Source organism: Macrosteles quadrilineatus, unplaced genomic scaffold, assembly GCF_028750875.1.
Source record: "Macrosteles quadrilineatus isolate MER2022 unplaced genomic scaffold, UCM_ALF_1.0 Scaffold_1__1_contigs__length_201487025, whole genome shotgun sequence".
Taxonomy (NCBI): domain Eukaryota; kingdom Metazoa; phylum Arthropoda; class Insecta; order Hemiptera; family Cicadellidae; genus Macrosteles; species Macrosteles quadrilineatus.
Genome location: NW_026542594.1, coordinates 146,716,609 through 146,737,654, shown reverse-complemented (window position 1 = coordinate 146,737,654; position 21,046 = coordinate 146,716,609). Strand labels below are relative to the sequence as shown.

General features: G+C 38.1%; 1 protein-coding gene across 1 annotated transcript in view; it reads right to left on the bottom strand.

Moving 5' to 3' along the window:
* LOC128986737 (myosin-I heavy chain) overlaps positions 1-21,046 on the bottom strand; it is a 99,549-nt gene that overhangs the window by 27,548 nt on the left and 50,955 nt on the right. The window contains exons 7-23 of the mRNA XM_054407246.1: positions 19,196-19,360; positions 18,278-18,520; positions 17,560-17,685; positions 16,777-17,016; positions 16,137-16,285; positions 15,298-15,510; positions 14,757-14,926; positions 14,234-14,370; positions 12,940-13,082; positions 12,308-12,515; positions 11,104-11,466; positions 6,679-6,877; positions 6,163-6,317; positions 5,476-5,703; positions 3,295-3,429; positions 2,721-2,950; positions 513-705 (exon numbers count right to left, since the gene is read on the bottom strand). Coding sequence (XP_054263221.1) covers positions 513-705; positions 2,721-2,950; positions 3,295-3,429; positions 5,476-5,703; positions 6,163-6,317; positions 6,679-6,877; positions 11,104-11,466; positions 12,308-12,515; positions 12,940-13,082; positions 14,234-14,370; positions 14,757-14,926; positions 15,298-15,510; positions 16,137-16,285; positions 16,777-17,016; positions 17,560-17,685; positions 18,278-18,520; positions 19,196-19,360 — 3,297 coding nt within the window. The remainder of the gene's footprint in view (positions 1-512; positions 706-2,720; positions 2,951-3,294; positions 3,430-5,475; positions 5,704-6,162; positions 6,318-6,678; positions 6,878-11,103; positions 11,467-12,307; positions 12,516-12,939; positions 13,083-14,233; positions 14,371-14,756; positions 14,927-15,297; positions 15,511-16,136; positions 16,286-16,776; positions 17,017-17,559; positions 17,686-18,277; positions 18,521-19,195; positions 19,361-21,046) is intronic.

The following is a 21,046-nucleotide window of genomic DNA, read 5'->3' as shown; positions in this document are numbered from 1 at the left end:
TTGCCTAGTGATATCAGTACATACCATTAACATGTTTAGTGATATCATTAAAAATTTCTAATGGTATCACTAAGTTGCGCTATTGATTTTAGTGATTGATTTCTAGTGATTTTTACTCGTCCCAAATCTCACTACGTATCACTAAATTTTTTTTTAATGATTGCTTAGTGATTCTTCCACTAGGGTAACCTACCACTTAAGTGCTAACCAATTGTTTTATTCCCTCAATACTGCACCCTGGACCATAAGTTACAACTGTACACCATGATTGTTTGTGCAACCTCAAAGAAAAACATTTTAGCTTTGATTATGTTACTTAGCAGATCTTCATTAGTCAGTAGGGTTAGCAATCTTTTCTCAGTTGTTTATGATCAGACAAATTACAAAGACCTTCTAAATTTAAATACAATAGACTTAACCCCTAATAAAATTAATTGTGTATGTTACATACTATGGTGAAAGCAAATGTGTTCTTGCTTGGGCACAGTTGTAAAATGATATTGGAAACTAACCTTGACAACATGATAGACAGCTTGTGCATACAGAAGGTTAACTTCAACAGGGTCAAGTGAGATCTCCCTGGTGTTCTTGAAGAGACGTCGCTTGAAGAGGAACCTGTTCTCACCACTCCCCAAGGTAGGCTGACTGCCTCGCTTGGACAGGGTGGGAAAAGAAGATGTTGGGGCGTTGGCTTTGGCTTGTTTGCTGATTAAACCAAAACAAAAACAATTAGCATGACAAATGTATACTCAAACATCATACTGTACAGGGTGGTCCAAAAATAACTGACACATTTTAACATAAATTTTTATTTACAATATTTTAACTACATGGTAACATTTACATATACAGTTTAACCTTGATATAACGAACCTCGATATAACGAATTCCTTGATATAACAAATTTTTTTTAATCCCCTAGAACTCTCCATAAGACACAATGTATATTTTACCTCTACATAACGAACAAACCATAACAACGACCTTTATTTAACGAATTTTTCGTGATTTCGGCTAAAATAAGACACCTCAATACAACGAATTTATCATTGTCAGAACCTCTACATTGCGAATTTAACCTCTGCATAACGAATTGTCTACGTCTTTCCCTCGATATAACAAATCCCCCACCCAATTATTGTTTTGGGAAAATCTGTTTCTTTATCAAATGAAATGGAAAGGTCACGTCATCGCTTGCGCTAACATTCGTCTGCTCTGTTTTACATCTTTGTCTGCTGTCGCTGCGCGCGCTATGTTGCCACTGAGAACTGATTTCATTCACTGAGGACTGATGACGACGTAATGTTTAGTAAGCTGTGATTGGGCGATATGGGATAACTATGGTGAATTGTACAATTTTTGGATAAAGAGAAAACTAAGAAAGAATATAAAAACAAAACCAAAGAGAAAGAATAGCAACATCGTTATTTTAACATTCCTTTTACGAGTGTTTTTATTATCCTTAAGTCGGCTATGATTATACACTTTTATAATGACTTATCTAATAATTTATTGTTTTCAATACGATTTGTTCCGTTTCAACATTGACTAAGGAAACAAAAGAACTTTGTTTCCCTTGTCTGTGGTTTCAACTAGCAACACCAATGCTATAGTTAATGATTATTATTGACATTCCTCTGTTGTGATAAATCAGTACTGTACTGTAAGTAGCCTACCGGCCTATCGCGAGCAGTAGCTTACAAAACTTTCTACTGTTTTGTTTTGTTTTTTACATGGTTTATGACTACACAATACGGTGTTTGGCTAGGTTTTAGGAGGGTTAACAAGCTGTGATTTTAAACTTACAGTTTTTAACCTATACCAAGGTCCTATACCAAGGTCAATGTCATGATTGCGCAATATTCAAGATCCCTCCCCTTTATTATGCTGGATAATTTAGGTTCTACTGTACAATGTAAACACTGTACTGTAAAGTATTGTAGCCTATGCTACTTTAATTGTATTTTAATGAGGTCAAATCCCGACCTATATTGACCGACGCTGGTTCTGAACCTCGACTTAGCGAAATTCCTGCAAACCTCTATATAACGAACCTCATTTTAACGAAATCCTTGATATAACGAATATTCAGTTCGGTCCCTTCAGATTCGTTATACTGAGGTTGGACTGTACCATATATACAGAAAAAAAACACTCAAAAAAGTGTTTGGTGATATTCAGTAAATCTCAATATGGCCACTGTTTAAGGCTCTGCCGGCATTACCCATGTAATCTTAATTCCATCCTCGAGAAATGCAGGAAAGGTGTGCAATGTGCTACATTTTGATTTAACGCCGGCATAGCCTTAATTGGTGGCCATACTGAGATTTGTTAACTATCACCAACAACTTTTTGAGTTTTTCTATCTGTACATATGTAAATGTTACCATGTAGTTAGAATTTTGTAAATAAAAATTTATGTTAAAATAAAATGTGTCAGTTCTTTTTGGACCACCCGTATATAGATATTACATCATATGAAACGAGATTTTTTTACACGTAGCCTTAATATATTATGATGTGTTTATTATGAAGCTAAATTTTTTAAATGATAAAACTAAGAAAGCAAAGATAATTCAACAATAATTTATAAGCAAGATAATTCAACATGCTGGTGCATTATGAGTAACCAAACAAACAATTTATAATGGAACACTTAGCTATAATTCAATAAGCCAGGTTCTATTTCACAAGCTAAGTGCTATTATTCTTGAACTTACTTCTCCCAAGCGGCGATGACATCGTACAGGAAGTGGTGAGCTCTGACGTGTTCCTCCCCGTCAGGTCGACTCTGGTAGATCGCCCAGCCATCCAGGTTGGTCAGTCCAAGCTTCTCCGCCAACTTGGCAGCTGCATCACTAGCCGTGTCCGTAGGGTGAACATCAATGGCCTTCGTCCTTCCGTCAAGGAAGAAGAATCTACACACTATTGTTCCCAGTTTCTTCATTGCCTGAAATAATATTTGCTATCAAACTATTTTTTAGATAGATGTTCTCAGCGTTAGAAGAAATCAAGGAAGTAATGTATGTTTTAAAATATGAAAGTAATCTGTATAAACTTCTATTCTTGTAAAAACCATTTAGGCAAAACTACAAATTTCCTTTATAAAACTGGCTGAGTCATTTCTTGAAAACTTTGATAGTGTTTCTCATCAAATTACTTTAACATAAAAACAGAGTAAAGTTTAGTGTGTGCAGTTATAAAAGATTACTATCACTCCCAAGCTCTGGTATATTTTAGGTTGTAGGTATACGTAGGTACACCCATTACTTACAAACCAACAATAATACTTACAGCAATTTCAACTTTAGAAGGAGGCAACTGACGGCAGGAGACTTTAGTATTCTTACAGTTGTCAAGGCACCATTGAACGTACTGACGCAGTTTACCTTCAGTCATCAAATTCTTTTTTAGGAAGCACACAAAATACTGAAACAAATACAGTACATACACTTTAAGTACACATTGTCTTAATTACAAATCTGTTAATGTCAGGTATTTTTCAGAGAGATTGCATCCTTGTTCTATAAGTTTTGTATTAATTAACTGACTAAGCTATAATTTTAGCTGTACATGACATTGCCGATAATTTGTAAAAATTCAACAGACAATAAAGAATATTTCATTTCATTTAATTGTTCTAAGGATGACAAAGCTTGTCAGCTCCCTAAGGAGGTGGAAAAGAGAAATATTCATATCTTTAAGGTGTAGTTAAAAGAAACCCCACTGCCGGACCAAAATTAGCAATGGCTAATGGGTGTCTTCCTCTAGGACTTTCCGAAGCAGGCATAATAGTATTGATATGATATAGTAACTGGGTAGAGAATATCAATAAACATTCCACATCTGCAAATGCATGTTTAGTAATTAAAATATTTAACACTTTTAAGACAATTGACGATTATGCACTGTCACACTTCTTAGGTCGTGTAAGGAATAATTGCATTTGATTTATATTTAGACCTGTTTTACGAATGCTTTGGTTTTCACAATACACCTTTATTTGTCAACAATATCATACAGCTATTCACTGAAACATATATGTTTTTGTAAGTCAGAATATTCAATACTAAAAACAGAATTACTGTATACACAAATCAGGTCAAACGTTAAAATACATTTTTTATAGTAACCAAAACAAAATGCATTTTTCTCAATGTAATTCATTTAGGCTCCATGGCAAAAAATAGTTTATTGATCAATATGAAGCAACTGTTTCATGAAAAATTGTCTGTAGCTTCATTTAAATGGTTTCAACTAACAGCTGTAGGAATGTTATTATGATTTATTGCCTTCTCTGCACAAATGTAAACAATCTGCACAAATGTAAACAAAATAAATGTTGAATATTTAAGATTTTCAGAATTTTTCACCGAAACAAATATTATACTTAAACATAATATATAAGGTACCAAATAGAAACTCTCCTGGTTATTTTGGTGGTGGAACCACACTGATCGGTAAAAGAATCACAGAGAAATTGGTGAACATACATAGAAAAAAAAAAACATCGCCACAAACAAATTGAGAACCTCCTCCTTTTGTTGGTAGTGGGGAAGTCGGTTAACCCTCCCAGTGTTACTTGACGAAAATTCGACAAGCAGCACACTTTGTGTAGTGTTACTTGTCGATTTTTCGACACGCAGACATCGTTTACGGCGAAGGCTCTATGACTGACTGAATTGGATTGAACTGGATCGAGTTAGGTATCGTTCTTTCCGTAATATTCTAAGCTTTCTCCAGAGGTCTGTCTCTAAGCGCTATTCATTTTAGTTCCGAAAATATTGTAGCAGACAGCTGACGTGCGTGTATTTGTAAACAGCTAGGTTCCCCCGGACCGATGACTGATGTGTTTTATTACGTTTATCATTGTTTTAGTGTTAAAAATCAAAAGTAGTGATATACGTGGTGCATTATAAGAAGATTTAAGTGGTTTTGAAGTGCTGGTTGATGATCCTGAAGAAGTAGGTAGTGATATTGATGTAAATTATCAGCCAGATTCCTAGCTATGGTTAGGCTATGCATTCTTAGCTAAACGCTATGTACTGAAATCAGTTTTTTGCCCATAACTTATTTATTTGCAAATATACTTCCTTATATTATTATATATTTGTAATCCTCATAAAATTTAGAACAAAGTGGCTATTTTCAAATATTTATAGGCCTATAATTTATACAATTTCATTGAGCGCGAACTTATTTTTTTTTTTTTGAACATTTTAAAAATTATATTTTTTTTACCTAAAAAATTTTTTTTTGAAAAAATGTTCCTTATGTTTTATATATAATATTGAAGCCCATGATTTTCCAAACAAAATGGTATATAGAACATTAGAATTAACATTGTTTTAAGCTTCTCAGATCTGTTTTAATAAAACCTTGCAAATGCGCCAAAAATAGGTGGACATTAAGGCCTAAACTATGGACACTTGGAGGGTTAAAAATGAGCTTTGATTACCAAATCCCTGAGTATACCTTGAACAGGTTCTTGGAGGGTTGGAATGCCACGATGGTGAGACACAGCAGCAGCCAGACTCTCTCAGTGGCCTCAGGATTGGGGTTGTTGGTGGCTTGTCTCATACACTGCACAAAGATCTCGTCCCGCAGCTCTTCACGCTCCAGACCGGCTCCTATGATGGTCTGTATCACCTGGGCCTCCACCTCAGGCTTCAACACCTCTGCTCTGATATACTTGCACAACTCCTGTGGATGTAAACCAATGTAAGTAGGTTGATCTCATAGTAAAATGCATCCTACAATATATTCAACTTCACTTCTTCTCTTCATTAAGACACAAACGCAATGGGTAGGCCTATGTATAGCTGAATAGGGAAGCAAGGTGAGTCTAGAAGGAAATTTGACGCCTTGTGTAACGTTACTGGCTAAGAGCAGCTGTTCTGCTGTTTCTACAGACAGAAACATTTATTCAAAGCCCATTGGTCAAGGCTAGCTGGGGTCAGCTTTAAATCACCAAAATGTATTTTTCTCTGAATTATTGATACCAATACAAGTTTTACGTGGAAACATGTTAACAACAAAAAGTCTTCTATCTTTTACATCTTCTTTGTACATTAAGCAATATTAAGAATTGTTGTAGGCATTTAGAGAATTTCTTTGACATTAAAAAATGCAATGTACTAAAACTAAATTGACAATACTCACCCGGAATACTGAGCAAGCAACATTGATGTTGTCCGGGTCGTACATGTGGATGTGGGAGTTGGGAATGCTGGATCCCTTGTAGTAAGTCACCATCTCGTACTTGGGCATGGTCTCTACCGACTTACTTTTACGTGTTAAGGTAGCTATGATCGTGCCTGTAAACAACATCAAAGATTGTTTGAAATAAGCAATATGACCTTTTATAATGGTATGCTGCTTGAAAACCATTTAAATAATTCTGTGTCATCGTTCTTTAAAAGAATCCATACAAGAATAAATGAGTGATTAGTTTTAATTTTACAGTAAATTAAATATATTTCACCCAGAGGTACAAACAGGTAGGCACAGTTATAGTTGAATTTTAAACTCAGTTGGAACATCAGTTTTAAATTACTCAAATGAATGGGATTTTTGTAAAAAATAAAGATGAACGATCCAACAAAAATGATATATTCTGCATTTGATTTTTATGCAAACTTAAACTACAATTGCGGCCCTACTAAGTGATCAAATTACCTTCTGGTGTTCTTTCATGAGAATTAAAAAACTTTTGAGCAAATTCAACAATATCATGGTAGGCATCTTGGAGGGGATCTATATTCTTTTCTTTGAGTTCTTCCATTTCTTGTAGCTTCTTTTCAACCCTAAACTTCCTTCTCTGCTCTCTCTCAGGATCTTCCTGGTTGTATTTCCACGAATACGACGACTGGACTCCCTACATGAAGTAAAGAGTAAGTATTACTAAATATATAAATATAATATAAGCACTTAACTTCAGAGAAACACCACCATATTTTTATGTTTTCCTTCAATTTTTTCATGCTCTATCTCTTTTTTTTTGTAAAGATTATTTCAAGGAAACATAATAGATAAATATAGTTCCTGCAATAAAATTTAATATGGCATGCACTTTTTCTATAGGCCTACTAATACTGTACATATTTTTATTGAATTACTTAAAAATAGTAATGTTACATACTCATAGGATCATCACAAATCTATTACATTATGCTCAATTTATGTTAAAACCAAGAAGACAACAATATTTTGTCAAATAATGGTATATCTTGTTTAGTGCAGTTCAAGAATGTGTGACGTACTTTTCCACACTGAAACATATAAAACTAGTTTACATGCCAGGTTTAAGTACCACGTGCTATACAGCACATTTAGTTTCCGGATAGGCCTCAGTACGGAGATTTGGGTTGGCCTTCCAGGGTTCGCGACAAGATGTTTTTTTCACGCTCAGCCGTGCCGTCGCCTTGGCTGAGGTTTACCGCGACGGAGATCTCGAGCATCTGGTTCATCACACAGATGTCGCCGTAGTCCGGATTAATCCTCACGGACCGGTCACTGCCCCTTCCACCGCAGTGAGACGTGGTGGCCTTCCATGGAAGCTAGTCGCCACCCCCGAAATCGTTTTCGTGTTCAGCACACGACATCCAGCCAGGCACTTGGGTTCTGCACACCAAGTATGGGTTGACTCCGGCTGCCGTTGTAGCCTGGGGTCCACTGTCGCCCTCCTGTCGTCACAGCCACAGGCTGAGGCTCATTCCGCCCCCCCCACTCGTCGTAGTAGGCTGGGGCTCATCCGACCTCACCTAGCCGTCGTTGCAGGCTGGGTCTGTTGTGGCCACCGTCGGTGCTACTGCAGAGTCGAGTCATACTTCCCATCCGTCGCCGCTGTCGTCTGGGCATCTGGTTTCTCACACAGATACCTGCCGGTGCTGCCGCCTGGGAATCCGGCTCATCGCACGGACCCCTGTCTCTGCCGTCGTATAGGTATCCTGCTCGTTGCAGGAATACCTTTCGTTGCCGTTGTTTGTTCGGGCGCCATCAATTGTGACGTACTACGTGGGGGCTTGAGACTATCGTATGGGAATCCGGCTCATCGCACGGACCCCTGTCTCTGCCGTTGTCTAGGAATCCTGCACGTTGCAGGAATACCTGTCGTCTCAGTTGTAGATGTGTCCCCCTCGTTGCAGGAACACTAGTCGCTGGTGTCGTATCGTGGGAATCCGGCTCATCGCACGGCCCCTGTCGTTCTCGTCGTCGTATGGGAATCCGGCTCACCGCACGGACCCCTGTCACTGCCCCTTCCACCGCAGTGAGACGTGATGACCTTCCATTGTCGTTAGTCGTCATCCCCGAATCGTCTACATGTCCACATGTAACCCCAGGAGAATCTGGTTCAACACACAGATCCCAGCGTCGTGGGGGTACCTGGGGAGCTCCGCCTGCCGCTGTAGTCGGGGTTCGGATCACCCACCTAACGTCGCAGCTACTACGCCTTCACTGCAGGCTGGGCGTCCATCGTGGCCCCAATCGAGACTACAGCCGGGGGGGCCCCGTCGGTCTCCGCCTCCGTCCTGGGTGTCTGTCTGGTTCTGCACACAGACTCGTGACATCGCGGTACCTTGAGCTTAGCCGACTCAACCCGCCACTGTAGCATAGGGTTCGAGCTCACCCGTCGACCACGGCTACAGGCTGAGGTGCGTTCCACCCCCCCACTCGTCGTCGTAGGCTGGGGCTCAGGCATCCTCACCTGGTCTTCGCCGCGGCCTGGGTTTTCCAGCCCGCGCGCCCTATATCGGTACTACAGCCGGGGAGCCTACTCGTACGTTTTCGTCGCTGACGTCCTGAGTGTCCGGTTTCTCACACGGACATGTGTCACTGCCCCGTCCGCCGCAGTGATCTGCGTGGTGGCCGTCCGTTCGTAGTTGTCGTTTGCCACCCCCGATGCGAGCTACTTGCACCCTTCGCATGTAGTCCTCGGGGATCCGGTTTATCACAGGGTCCCGTGTCACTGCCCCGTCCGCCGCAGTGAGTCCCGTGGTGGCCGTCCGTTCGTAGTTGTCGTTTGCCACCCCCGATCTGAGCTACTTGCGCCTTCCGCAGGTAGTCCTCGGGGATCCGGTTTAACACACGGTCCCGTGCCACTGCCCCGTCCGCCGCAGTGAGTCCCGTGATGGCCGTCCGTTCGTCGTTGTTGAGTGCCACCCCCGATGTGAGCTTCTTCTTGGGTTTACACCACGCCAAGATCCACCACAACGGTTCAACACTCGTTGGGTACACGTTGACCAAGCCCCGGTTGTCTCGTTGACCGTTGTTCTCCGTTGCAATGGTTGGTTTATCACGCAACCACTGCCGCTGAATAATCAATCGAAGAACACCGAAGCTGGCCAACAGCGTGATATGAGTTCCTCTGGTTGGTTTATCACACAACCCCAGCCGTTCGAGAGTCGTAGTAGGCTAGCTGACTGTTCTACGTCAATCTTCCGTCCGCTAACGAGTCGATGGTTCCAGCGTCGTGAGTTGGTCATCACTCCAGGTAGGTTTAACACGCTACCACAGCTGCTGAAGCGTCGTGAGTACCATGGTCGTCACCAAAGGTAGGTTCAACACACTACCACAGCTGCCGAAGACACGCTGAATCCACGCCGACTCGCCAGTCCCAGACCATAGGCCAACGTTATCCAATTCGCACCAAAACAATCTCATCACCTGTCGTAAACTCATAACACAAAATATTAGAACACATACAAATCATTAAACATGAAACAATTCAACGGTTAGTCACGGATTATCTCACATGACCCTAACCATCCATACATCGTTAAACAGAGATTATATCACCAGACAGACTGAATATAAAATGCCTTGTTACTTAAAACGAAAATTAAAAACAAGTAACCAAGGCCGAACGAACTATCCACTTCTGGTTTCCATTAATCTCTAACATCTTTATGGCAAACACGTAGTTTGAAACCATAAAACAACGTAAAACTCAGGCCTAAGGCCACTACTACCAACACGCCATGCGTGCCGATCGGGACGTGCTAAACTAGCACAACTAATCTTAGTAGTCACTGGCTACTACTAATAAATTCGTATATGATGAGATTAAATTGTTTTGGGCTTACTAAAATGGATTAAAAATACACTGGCCTCGTAATATTTATTCGTTACGTTATGGGTTTAACACACCATCATAATCAAGTCAGCTTTGCCTAAGTTCATTGGTTTATCAGGAGTGAAAATATAAAATCTAGTAAAACTGATTTTAAAAACTAGTATTTTACACCCTGGCCGTATATAGTTAACCTGGTCCTGGTTATAGTTAACTCGGTTTACCTTATATCTAATGAAATATAAGACTTACAATTTGTATTGGAGTGTCACACGAGCTAACTATTACTTCACCAATGAACTATTACGACGATCTCGGTACTCTACTTTAGTACGTAAGAGCTCTCGAGTGTTCGTTGTCGTGGCTGGTGAGGAACTAACTTTCCTACTTGCCGTCTGAGGGTTCCTTGGTTCATCCCTCTCGCTCCCCTCTCTAGCAAAGTAGGGGGCTCAGCTGATCTGGAACGGTTGCTGTTTGCTAACCCGAAAAAAGCTAGCCGGCCGCCGTCGTCTGCAGCCGCTAAATCGTCAGTCGCTCGAGCTTGTTGTTGTTGCTGACTGTAGGTTATGTTGTGTTTGTTTCACACGACAGTGAGTTTTAACTTCAAGTTGTCGGTTTATATTACTCACACCGCATTTCCTCACGTCTTTGAGACGGATTATTGGCCTAAGGCCATGATCTGCGGGTTTACTAAGTGTAGAAAGTTTCTTCAAAGTACCAAGCCGGGTTGAGCCCTAGCTTGCGAAACACATCGCTGGTGAGTCAATAAGCTATAAAACACTGTATGAGGTTTATGCCACGCTCATACAGTATTAATAACTCTCGTTCTACACTTATTTAATACCAAACACAACAGTGTATCATGCCTATACTTTACTGAAGATGTTATAACTAAGGTTAGCCTTCTAACCTATAACCTTAGTTAGGGCTGGTAGGCTATGCCTAGGGATAGGCTAGACCTAGGAGTAGGCTAGTTTGACCCCCCCTCAAAATAGGCACGTTACAAATGTATACTAGTTTATTGTTCTTACCCCGGACACATTGGAGCTGCGAGAACTAGGTCTGCTGGGGCGTGGGGAGCCGACAGTGGGGGACCCGCCCACCTTCTGTATCCTCTCTACGTTGGGTGACTTGGGCCGAAGCTTGTGCGGTGGTGCAGGCAGGGGTGGGGGGGAGCCACCGTCACGTGGCAGTACTGACTCGTAAATCGGCTCGGAAGTACCAGGGGGCTCCACCAGAGGGGGTGGGGGAGGGGGCTCGGTGGGTTCCGGCAGTGAAGGGGGCTTCAGCTTGGGAGCTGCAGTGCGACTCAGGTCCAGGTTGTTGGGTGGAATGTTGGGACCATCACTGGCATTGTTGAGGCCTTCCAGCTCTTGTTGGATCACTGACTCCAGCTGAATATAAATACAGAGAAATCAACACATAACCTTTAACATTGGATTTAATTATGGAAATGCAGGTCACATTCATTAAACCTTTGACTATGAATAGGACATGTAATCCCCAAGTAAAGCTTAAATCAGTTTTGAGATGAAAATTAAAGTAGTTGAGCTGACTAACGACAGAATGTGCTGGGATAACAGTTGGATTAAATGCAATATTTATGTGAAAATCGGTTACCCTGGTCTTTTCTTTTATTCTCTTCTCATACACAGAAATCTTACTATATTTTACTTTTATTCATAGTCTTGCATAGTATTCAGTGATACGATCTGTGGAATGGGGACAAATATTATGTTTTAAGTACAGCTCCTAGTCCTAAAATCAGTCTTTGACAGAGCAGTAGCAGTAAATAGGTTACATAGGTACAGGGGTTACATTAGGTTATACATTGAAATGTATATTAATTGTGAATGAATGAGTGGCTGCAAATGACACTAATAATGAAGTAGATTTTGGTTTCAACAGTAAAATTTGTTTTATTCAATTAATCGTCAAACTAAGAAATCAATTTGGAAGCTATTTTACGAAGACAAACAATGTATAACATTATGTTTTGGGAGTTAATTAGCTTACAGAATGGTGCTGTATGATGGAAATAAAGTTCATCACAAAGGCCTAGATGTCTCTATTTCACTATCCCAATAACATTTCAAGACCAATAAAATAAATAGAGCTTGTGTCAAAACAGTCACCTTAGGTCCTAGTGAAGAACTATTTTGTCATTACTTTGACTGTTTTAATATCTCAACATATTCTTTAGTAAATCATCAGTGAAACAAAACAAGATTTTACCTCTACGTCCAGGTCAGTGACTAGCTCATTCATCCTCTCTCCGATTTCATCAATGATGTTGTTTCGGCCGGTCTGAACGTCGGACAGGAAGGCGAACAGATTGTCCAGGTCGACGGATTCACCTGGCGCAGGAGCGTGCGTCTCTAGCATCTTGTTGTTCAGCTGCTCTGCGATGTGGCTCAGAGCATCTATCTCTTGTTGAACAGCTCTGTAAGTATGTTATGTGTTGAACAATACATAGGTACTAAACTAACTTATGTTTAGTACATGTGGTAATATATCAAACTAATGTAACTGCTAAGGTCTGCTACACAGGTTCAATTCAGCTTTTCAGTTTTTTGGCTTAAGCTCATATCCCTTGAACAAACCTTTGCAGACATATTGTCGATTTGGTTTACTCAAATCACCTAACAAATACAAAAAACATAGTTAAGCGTGAAAGTAGTGAAACAACAAACAAATGTAATGTTACATACCCTGAGTCTATCTCATTTGTTCCCTGTGATGGAGTGCTTGTAAAAAGAAAGAATATTTTTAAGCTTTACGATCCATCAGTTTTATAACAAAGAATCATATGTAATATGAGTCTACGACAACTGAAGAAATAACCCAATCATTTACAAAATCCTTACCTCTCTGATTCCTCAACAGCTTTCCTATCATCCTCTGCTTTTTTCTTTAATTCTTCTTCTCTCAGTCTTTTTTCTTCCTCTAATTTTTCTCGCTTCCTCATTTCTTCTTCCACCCTACGCATTTCCCTAAGGGCAGCAGCAACCTAAAGAGGGAATAATAAAATAAAATGTTCAAACAGTTAAAAAAGTTTATTCATTTTCATTTTGATTTTCTTAAACGACTATCAGCCCATTACTTAAACGTAAAACATATTGCATGTTATGATTGTTGACTGAAGATGGTAATCAATTTTTGTTTTCACTGTCAGATTATGATTAAGCATATTCGGATATCAGAACATAAGTGTAAAGGTAATTTTCATTTTATTATAGAACAGCTATTCAATGTGTGCATAAACAGACTACATGTAAAAAGTTAAAAAAATCTACCACAGATATAAAGGTGTTGCTAGCACTACGTGGCAGAAATATTCCGCAAATGACTTAACAGTTACACTTGCTATTTGAATAAGGATATTTACAAATGAGACAAAACTTTTCAAGTAGTTTGTTATTCTTGTTCACTAAAATAGTCAATGCTAAAAGTATATTACGTTGTTACTAGTCCTGAAAATAGGTGTTTACGGTACGAGTGTGGTCATTCCCGTGCGAGACGAAGTCGAGTGGGGGATTACCAGTACGAGTGATGTACGATATTTTATGCCATACTAATCTAAGCTAACTTAACTATAAAACATCTGTACAAATCCTTATATATTACCACCGACTTAAAGGACTAACAATCACTAATCATAACCTCTAAGAGAGGTTATGTTTTTGTTTATAACCACTCATTGCCAAATATTATCAGCTGGTTGGTGTCCGGTAAAAACTCATTACAGTATAGTTGTACGTCATAATGAAGCCCCATTTGATTAAGCTGGTGGCAAACAGCTGTTTTCTAGACTAAATACTAGCGTGGGAAGATCGATTAAACAGTGTAGTGTGCGTAAAAATAATTACAGTTAAGTAACATTATCATGTAACTATATACGCCAGAGTCAACCAGTTTTAATACTCACGGATTATTTGTATTGCAAATAGAATTTTCATCAATAGATTTATCGTGCAAGAAAACTTTAAGGGGGGGGGGAATTATACATTTTACTGATCTAGTACCTGATTTATTAGGCAAATCAATATAACATAAATAAGATATTTACATATTTACAAGTGTGATATTGAGAATTTTTTGCAATATTACGTAAACTAGTGGTCACATAGCGAGGACTATAGCTATAACAGGGGATTGTACCTCTCGTGCGAACACTCCGCGCAGGTGGGACTGGATGACTATGACGGCTCTCCTCTGCCTCAGGAATACAAGCCGCTGTCTCCATCCCCTGTAGGCATGCTGGATCCTCAACGTTGCATCCCTGATCTGCTTGTAATCTGCAATCAGACTTGAATTTTAATTTTACAAAGTTGGTTGGTTACAAAACCCACTGCAACTTCTATTCCTAAATCTTTAGATGTGGACATTGTTCCGGAAATGATTAATCACAGTTGTAAATTTTAAATCGTTTTAGGATTTAGATTGTGTTAGATAAGAATCTTAATTATTAGGTACGGTAAACTCTTACTACTGAACTAACAGAATTCAGTACTAAAAATAAAATACCTACGTTTGATTGAGCCTTCTCTGTAAAGTAATACAGTAAATAAAGTAATACAGCATGAAATGCTTTGTTTAAGTTTTTTTTTTTTTTTTTTACAACAATAAGCACATTTTTTATCTACTAATAATGTTAAAAAATATAAATTTTAGTGGTACTTACCTTTCCTCACATTATATCCTCTCCATGTCCGTTGTATAATCAAAGCCTTCTGGTTTATAATTTGGTTCCGACTATCTTCTAAGGGTTCATGAGCACAGCCTCTTAAAAATACTTTGGTTTTTCCGATTTGCCATTGTTTCTGATTTATTGAATATAATTTCATTATTGATCTGTAAAAAATAAATTAACTAATTATTTTTGTACCTTTTACCAAAAATAAATGTGGTATTGAAATTTCACACAGGCTTTAGAACACAGAAATTTATTTGAATCTATTAATAATGTTATAGGGACAGAAACTTTGTAAGCTTTAAAAACTACGGGAGATTCAGTATTTTGCCACAATCACAGATTCTTCCTCCTTAAAAATTATTCTTATTACTGTGGTCTCAGGTTTTTTTAAACTCTTTGCTCACTTTTTTTATACCACTTTTATGATCTGAATGGATATTTTATAAGAGACCATTTTTTAAAGACATTTTTTAAAGACAATATTAATTGAATATCAATTATGATGTTTAGCTCAAGAGAGAGTACTTACTTGATGGCTTCTCTGGCACAGTTTGGTAACCTCTGTTTGGCCAGGCAGCGATATCTCGCAACAAAGTCAGCAAACGTCAGATGGACTGGGTAGCCTTCCTTTCTGATCCTGATTATGTCCAACATCCCCAAATACTTCAGTTGATCTAATACAAGTTTCTCATTGTAGTCATTTGATGATTTCTTCATATTAGGTTTGATACACCGAACGTACCTAAAAATACACAAAGATTTTCGATCAGCTATGATAATAGGAAATATTACCAATCCATATCATCTTTACACTATCAAAAATATTATCATTATATAACAAAGTAACACAAGGCATCTCACTCCATTGTTTATATTTGGGTTAGAAAACGCCTTTAGCAGCGTCTCCATATTTTAACAGATAATGATACCAACTATGATATAGAATTCAACTTACAGTAAAAAAGTTGATACAATGATTGACAAAAACTGATACTGTGATTTAGGAAACATGTTTTCTATTGGAATCTTTAACATTATTGATAGAATTATTTACCTTTATCAACATTGTTCTAACGTCATTATAGGATGCTGTGTATGTAATATTAGTTAATGAACAAATTTTAATATTTTTCAACTAAACTAACTATATTATCAAGTAAAAAAACAATATCTAAAATCACTTCCTGTCATGTTTAGTAAAACAAGGTAAAACATACAGTATGTGGATGACTTAAAATATCCAGACTAAAACGAATTAGATTTTTTAGAGGCAACGCTTTAACCTTGAATTATTAAACGTTTTCAAACTACAAAACTTTTTAATTATATCAAGAATAGACTGTGATAGTTATCATATCAGTTACTCACCAAGGGTTTGTTGCCTGTAGGACCTCCACCAAGGCCTGGAGCTGGTGTCGGAAGGTGTCACTGACGGTAGGTTTACCCTTGCTGGTGCCTCGGCTGGCCATGGTGCTGCCTCCCGCACTCATCTTGGCCACCGTAGAGCCCAGCAGGTCCTGCAAACATCAACGATTTACATACTTTGGCACCACTATGCAGGTCAGAGGAAAATGCTGATCCTGCTCTTTAACTGTGAGAAGAGATCTCTGAGATACGAAGGACAACTCTTAGTAATTTGGTTAGAGGGAGTCACCTTCCTATAGAGGAACTGATAGGTAGATTGCATGCATTTGTCAGGTGATTAGACAATGAAGGTCTCTAAATATATCAAAAAAGACCTGCTTGGATAATCTATAAATAATTCACCATACTAAATCAAGTTTCCAAAACTCCCATTTTGATACTGATGCTGAGTACTGCTTTATTGTGTTTTTTCTTACTGCCATAGCAGAATTTTTTAGATAAATGAAACATTTAGAAAACTGTTGAGGGAATGACAAATTGGTCATAGCTAACAATGTTTCTAAAATTCAATTTCTAGAATTCAAGCACAACATGCATATATTGGTTCATAAAGTATTAAGGTGAGAGTGTTAAATTGATTTACCTGAAAGTGAGTGAGTTCCTGGACGAATTCATTAGTTGATCGGCTCATGAAGTCAAAGAATACGTCCTGCTGGACATCTCGGTTCTTGTCGACAAAGCCTTGCACACAATACGTGACAGTGCCAGCGTAGTGGTTGATGCCGAACTCCACCTCCCACTTGCGACGGTCCTCACCCTTCACATAGTGAGGGTGCGACTCAAACTCCGAGTGGAGGTTCACAAGGTACGCTGTATCTGAACCCTGCAAGGAACAATACCAATCAAACCTTAGAAATGAATACAACATACAAACAAGTAGGTAACTCGTTCAGGCATGAGATCAAACAGAAACAAGTAATAGATATTTACGTTACGAGTGTAGTAAGAGTGTTTTTACATCACCCGGGTGAATGTTGTGCAATGAGCGGAAGCGAGTGTCTGTAAACCTAGTGATGTAAAGAAGTTGTTTACATCACGCTTGGGATAGTGAAGTTTAACATGGTGGGTTGGGTAAACTTTTATATTAGCCCTTTTGTCGATCTATTAAATATTTTTTTTTTATCATTTTTGTTTCGAAAAAAATAGAATAATTCAACATACAACAACTTAAACAACAGTCTTAAATTGTTTTCTCTGGATATCCCATTTTACCAATGTAAATTTATAAGTAAGTATTTAAAAATATAGATTACACATAAGCCTAGCTTTTGTAAAGTTATAATGCTCCTTTACAGATGGAATACTGAAAGTAATTTGCATAAAACTGCTAAAGAACAAAATAGGAACAAGAACAAAGAATTGTTACCTTGGGCATGTGGCACTGTTCGGTCAGCAGTTTCAAAATGCAGCGAGGCGGCTTTTCTATCAACTCTAAACAGGAACTGTTGTCTGTAAACTGGATGTGGGAGAACTGTATTTCCTCTTGGCGATACTAGAAAATCAAAACATTAACTAAACCTGTCTCATAATAAAAAAATGAGAGACAACATTGTAATTAAGATACAAGTAGTTACAGTGTATGGTATTGAAATTGAAAGATCTTGACAGTAAATAAATGTTTTGCAACAATGATTTCTTGTTATTGTTTGTTAGTCTACTCACAACAATGAAGTTTCTTTTAGTTTATACAATTTTAATTATTTTTAACGGTTTAATTTTTTACATTTTATCATAATCGATAACATTTATTATTATTATTATCAGTTGATGGGGACACTATCTAGGTGCATATTTTAACCCAAATATGAGAGAAGGTTAGAAGGATGTATGTATAATGAAATGAGATGATCTGAGAAGCTTTGTAACTAACCAGATTAGCTGTTTCATTAGCCAGGATCATTTATTTAAAGCCCTATGATCGGGACACCTGGGTCCAGTTCCAAACCATCAAAAAGCTACTGACATTTCTCAGAATAAATCTGGCAAACTTTTAATTGCTAGGCTATTTTTAATCAATCACTCAGCTACCCTTTTATAAAAATATTTATGCATCACATATTTAAGAATTCAGAAACAATACTTACAATTTCTTGTTCCAGTGCAAAAACGTAATGGTTGAAGAACTTGTGTAGTTTTTCATTGGTGTAGTTTATACAAAGCTGTTCAAACGAGTTGACTGCAAAGTTTTCAAATCCGAAGATGTCAAGGACGCCGAGGAACCTGGATGAGTCTTGTCCGGGGTTGGTGCAGGTGTTGATGTGGTTGACGAGCCAAGCAAACGTCCGAGAGTACAACGCCTTGGCCATCGCATGCCTGTTCTCTCTGGCCTGCAAACATATAAAATGAACTAAAAACTATCTTGTTAATGGTCAATTAAAATTTTCATATTGTTGCCTCGAACTTTATTGAATATAACATTTTGGGAAATAAAACTGGGATGAGATAGATAACATTTCCATAAATAGTCGTTATACAAGTTATCATATAGTAAACCGGTTTATAAGGTAAATAAATTAATTGAATTGAATATAAGATCCTCAGACATAATAGTGATATGATTGTAATTTAAGCTGAATTATAAATTAGTAAATATATCTATATTTTTATCACAGTATTTTACAGTAACGTAGAGATACAAATACAGTATACTATGGTCAATTAATATTACTTAGATCAGTAAAGCGATTGTTGCAAAATGTTGTATCACTAATTAAATACTAACAAATATCTGAGGTAAGACCAGTGCATCATAATAAACATTGAGAGGCTCGGGAGTACAAAATTACCTTTTCTCCACGTTTTATTACCTCCCTAAACATATAATGTTATACAACCATAAACCATTTGAATTTTTTTGTTCCAAATTATAGGACATTTTTCTCTAGGATAAGGGATCCTAGAAGCATCTGCAGAGTCCCCCTCCCCTTATTTGTGCCTTGGATTTTTTCAACTGTAAACGAAGCATATGTTAAAGATTGTAAAAATGTTGAATTCATACATACCTCCTGCAATTTTAATGGGATTTCTGTGATATTTCCTCGGACGTTTATTTGCCTCAAAAGAGCGACCTGAATCACATCTTCAACTTGCAGTCCAAGTAATGATGAAACTATATTTAACACTTCATTGTCACTCTCCGTTAGTTTACATTTTTCACCATCAATGTCCTGTAAAATAGAGATTAAATAAGTACCATAAAAAATGTTATATGCATGTTCACAAATCCCAGCAATATAATAATTACCTCAACAATTGTTACACGAATTAAGCTTGATTAATTGGTCTAACATATTGAGAATGTATTGTACCTTGTGAATGTTTAAATAGAAAGAAATAACATGTAGATAAATATTACAGGGGTGCCCATCCCCCCCTAGACTCATGACGCACCCCCCCCCCCCACCATAAATGAGAAACATTATTCCCCCGCCCAGCATTATTTGTAAAACTAAAGAAGTTTTATAAATTTTTTAGATATTGAAAATTCAAACCCAGTTAATCTATATGAATAAAGTTATAGTTTTGTCTGTACGTTGCTCAGAATTATACATATTTTGGGTTATTTTTAAGCTTTATACATTAAAGAAGTAGAAACATTTCTTATCTTAATTTATGTCCGTGTGTCACGGCTCAGAAGGCATTTTACGCAGTTTACTCTAAAGGGGGTGAAAGGAAACGAATGTACCGATTATGATTCTAATGGTTTAATTGTATTCACAGGATTGGCGAGGGTGTCCTTAGTCATTAAAATATGGCCTCACTATTTTGGAAATAAAACTAACAGACGATCAAAAACCATATTTTGTGTGATTTTTTCAAGTTTTTTTCTCCATGTTTACTATTAGTAATTTATTAAATACTAATAATCTGTTAAGAGAACACGTCATATATGAAATTACTAGCTGTACCCGCGGGCTTTGCCCCGTTTGAGTATTCGCATGGCTCAATCACGTCCTGGTTGAAGTTCGTTCGCTACGCTCACTCACCTTTAGGTTCGAGCTCGTTCGCTGCGCTCACTTGCCTTCAGGTTAGCTCGTTTGCTACGCTAACTCACCTCCAGGTTGAAGTTTGTTCGCTACGCTCACTCACCTTTAGGTTGGAGCTCGTTCGCTGCGCTCACTTGCCTTCAGGTTAGCTCGTTCGCTACGCTAACTCGCCTCCAGCTTGAAGTTCGTTCGCTACGCTCACTCACCTATTAGTTGCAAATTAGCTGTTGTCATAAAAAAAAACAATAGTGCTGCACCCTGTTGGTAATCCTTGTAACTTAAATGCTAGTGAACATCATAGAACAGAACCAACTGGTTTAATTGAAACAGCTGATAAGATTAATTAATTCCTTTTAAATATGAAAAATCATAAGGTTAACATGGGAAACTCCAGAGCCACTGGGGCGGAACCCGAAAGCCCGATCAGAATAAAAACTACTTAGTTTTCCTATTTAATGCCCAAAGAATCGGTGTACCGAATTTCAGCCTCCTAGGTAAATGGGAAATGGGAGAATTAGTGATGAGTGAGTGAGTGAGTGAGTGTGTCAGTGAGGGCTTTGCCTTTTATAAGTATAGATGAACAGCTGTTTTGATAAAGATTCCTTTTTCTAGCTGTCACTGACATGTTTACATAAATGTTGTTTACTAATACTGTGTAGGCTCTAACCATTTCCGATCACGTTTGTAAGCAAATCCAAAACCAAGAGAGATTAATAACCGATGGCTTACATAGGGTTTGATTTATCACGGGTACTAATATGTAACTGTAAATTAAATTAAATAACTAGCCATCATCCAGATCGGGAACCGGAGATTCTGCGTGTATCTAGTTGTACTTGAATTTTGATTACCGGGAAAAGACCGTGA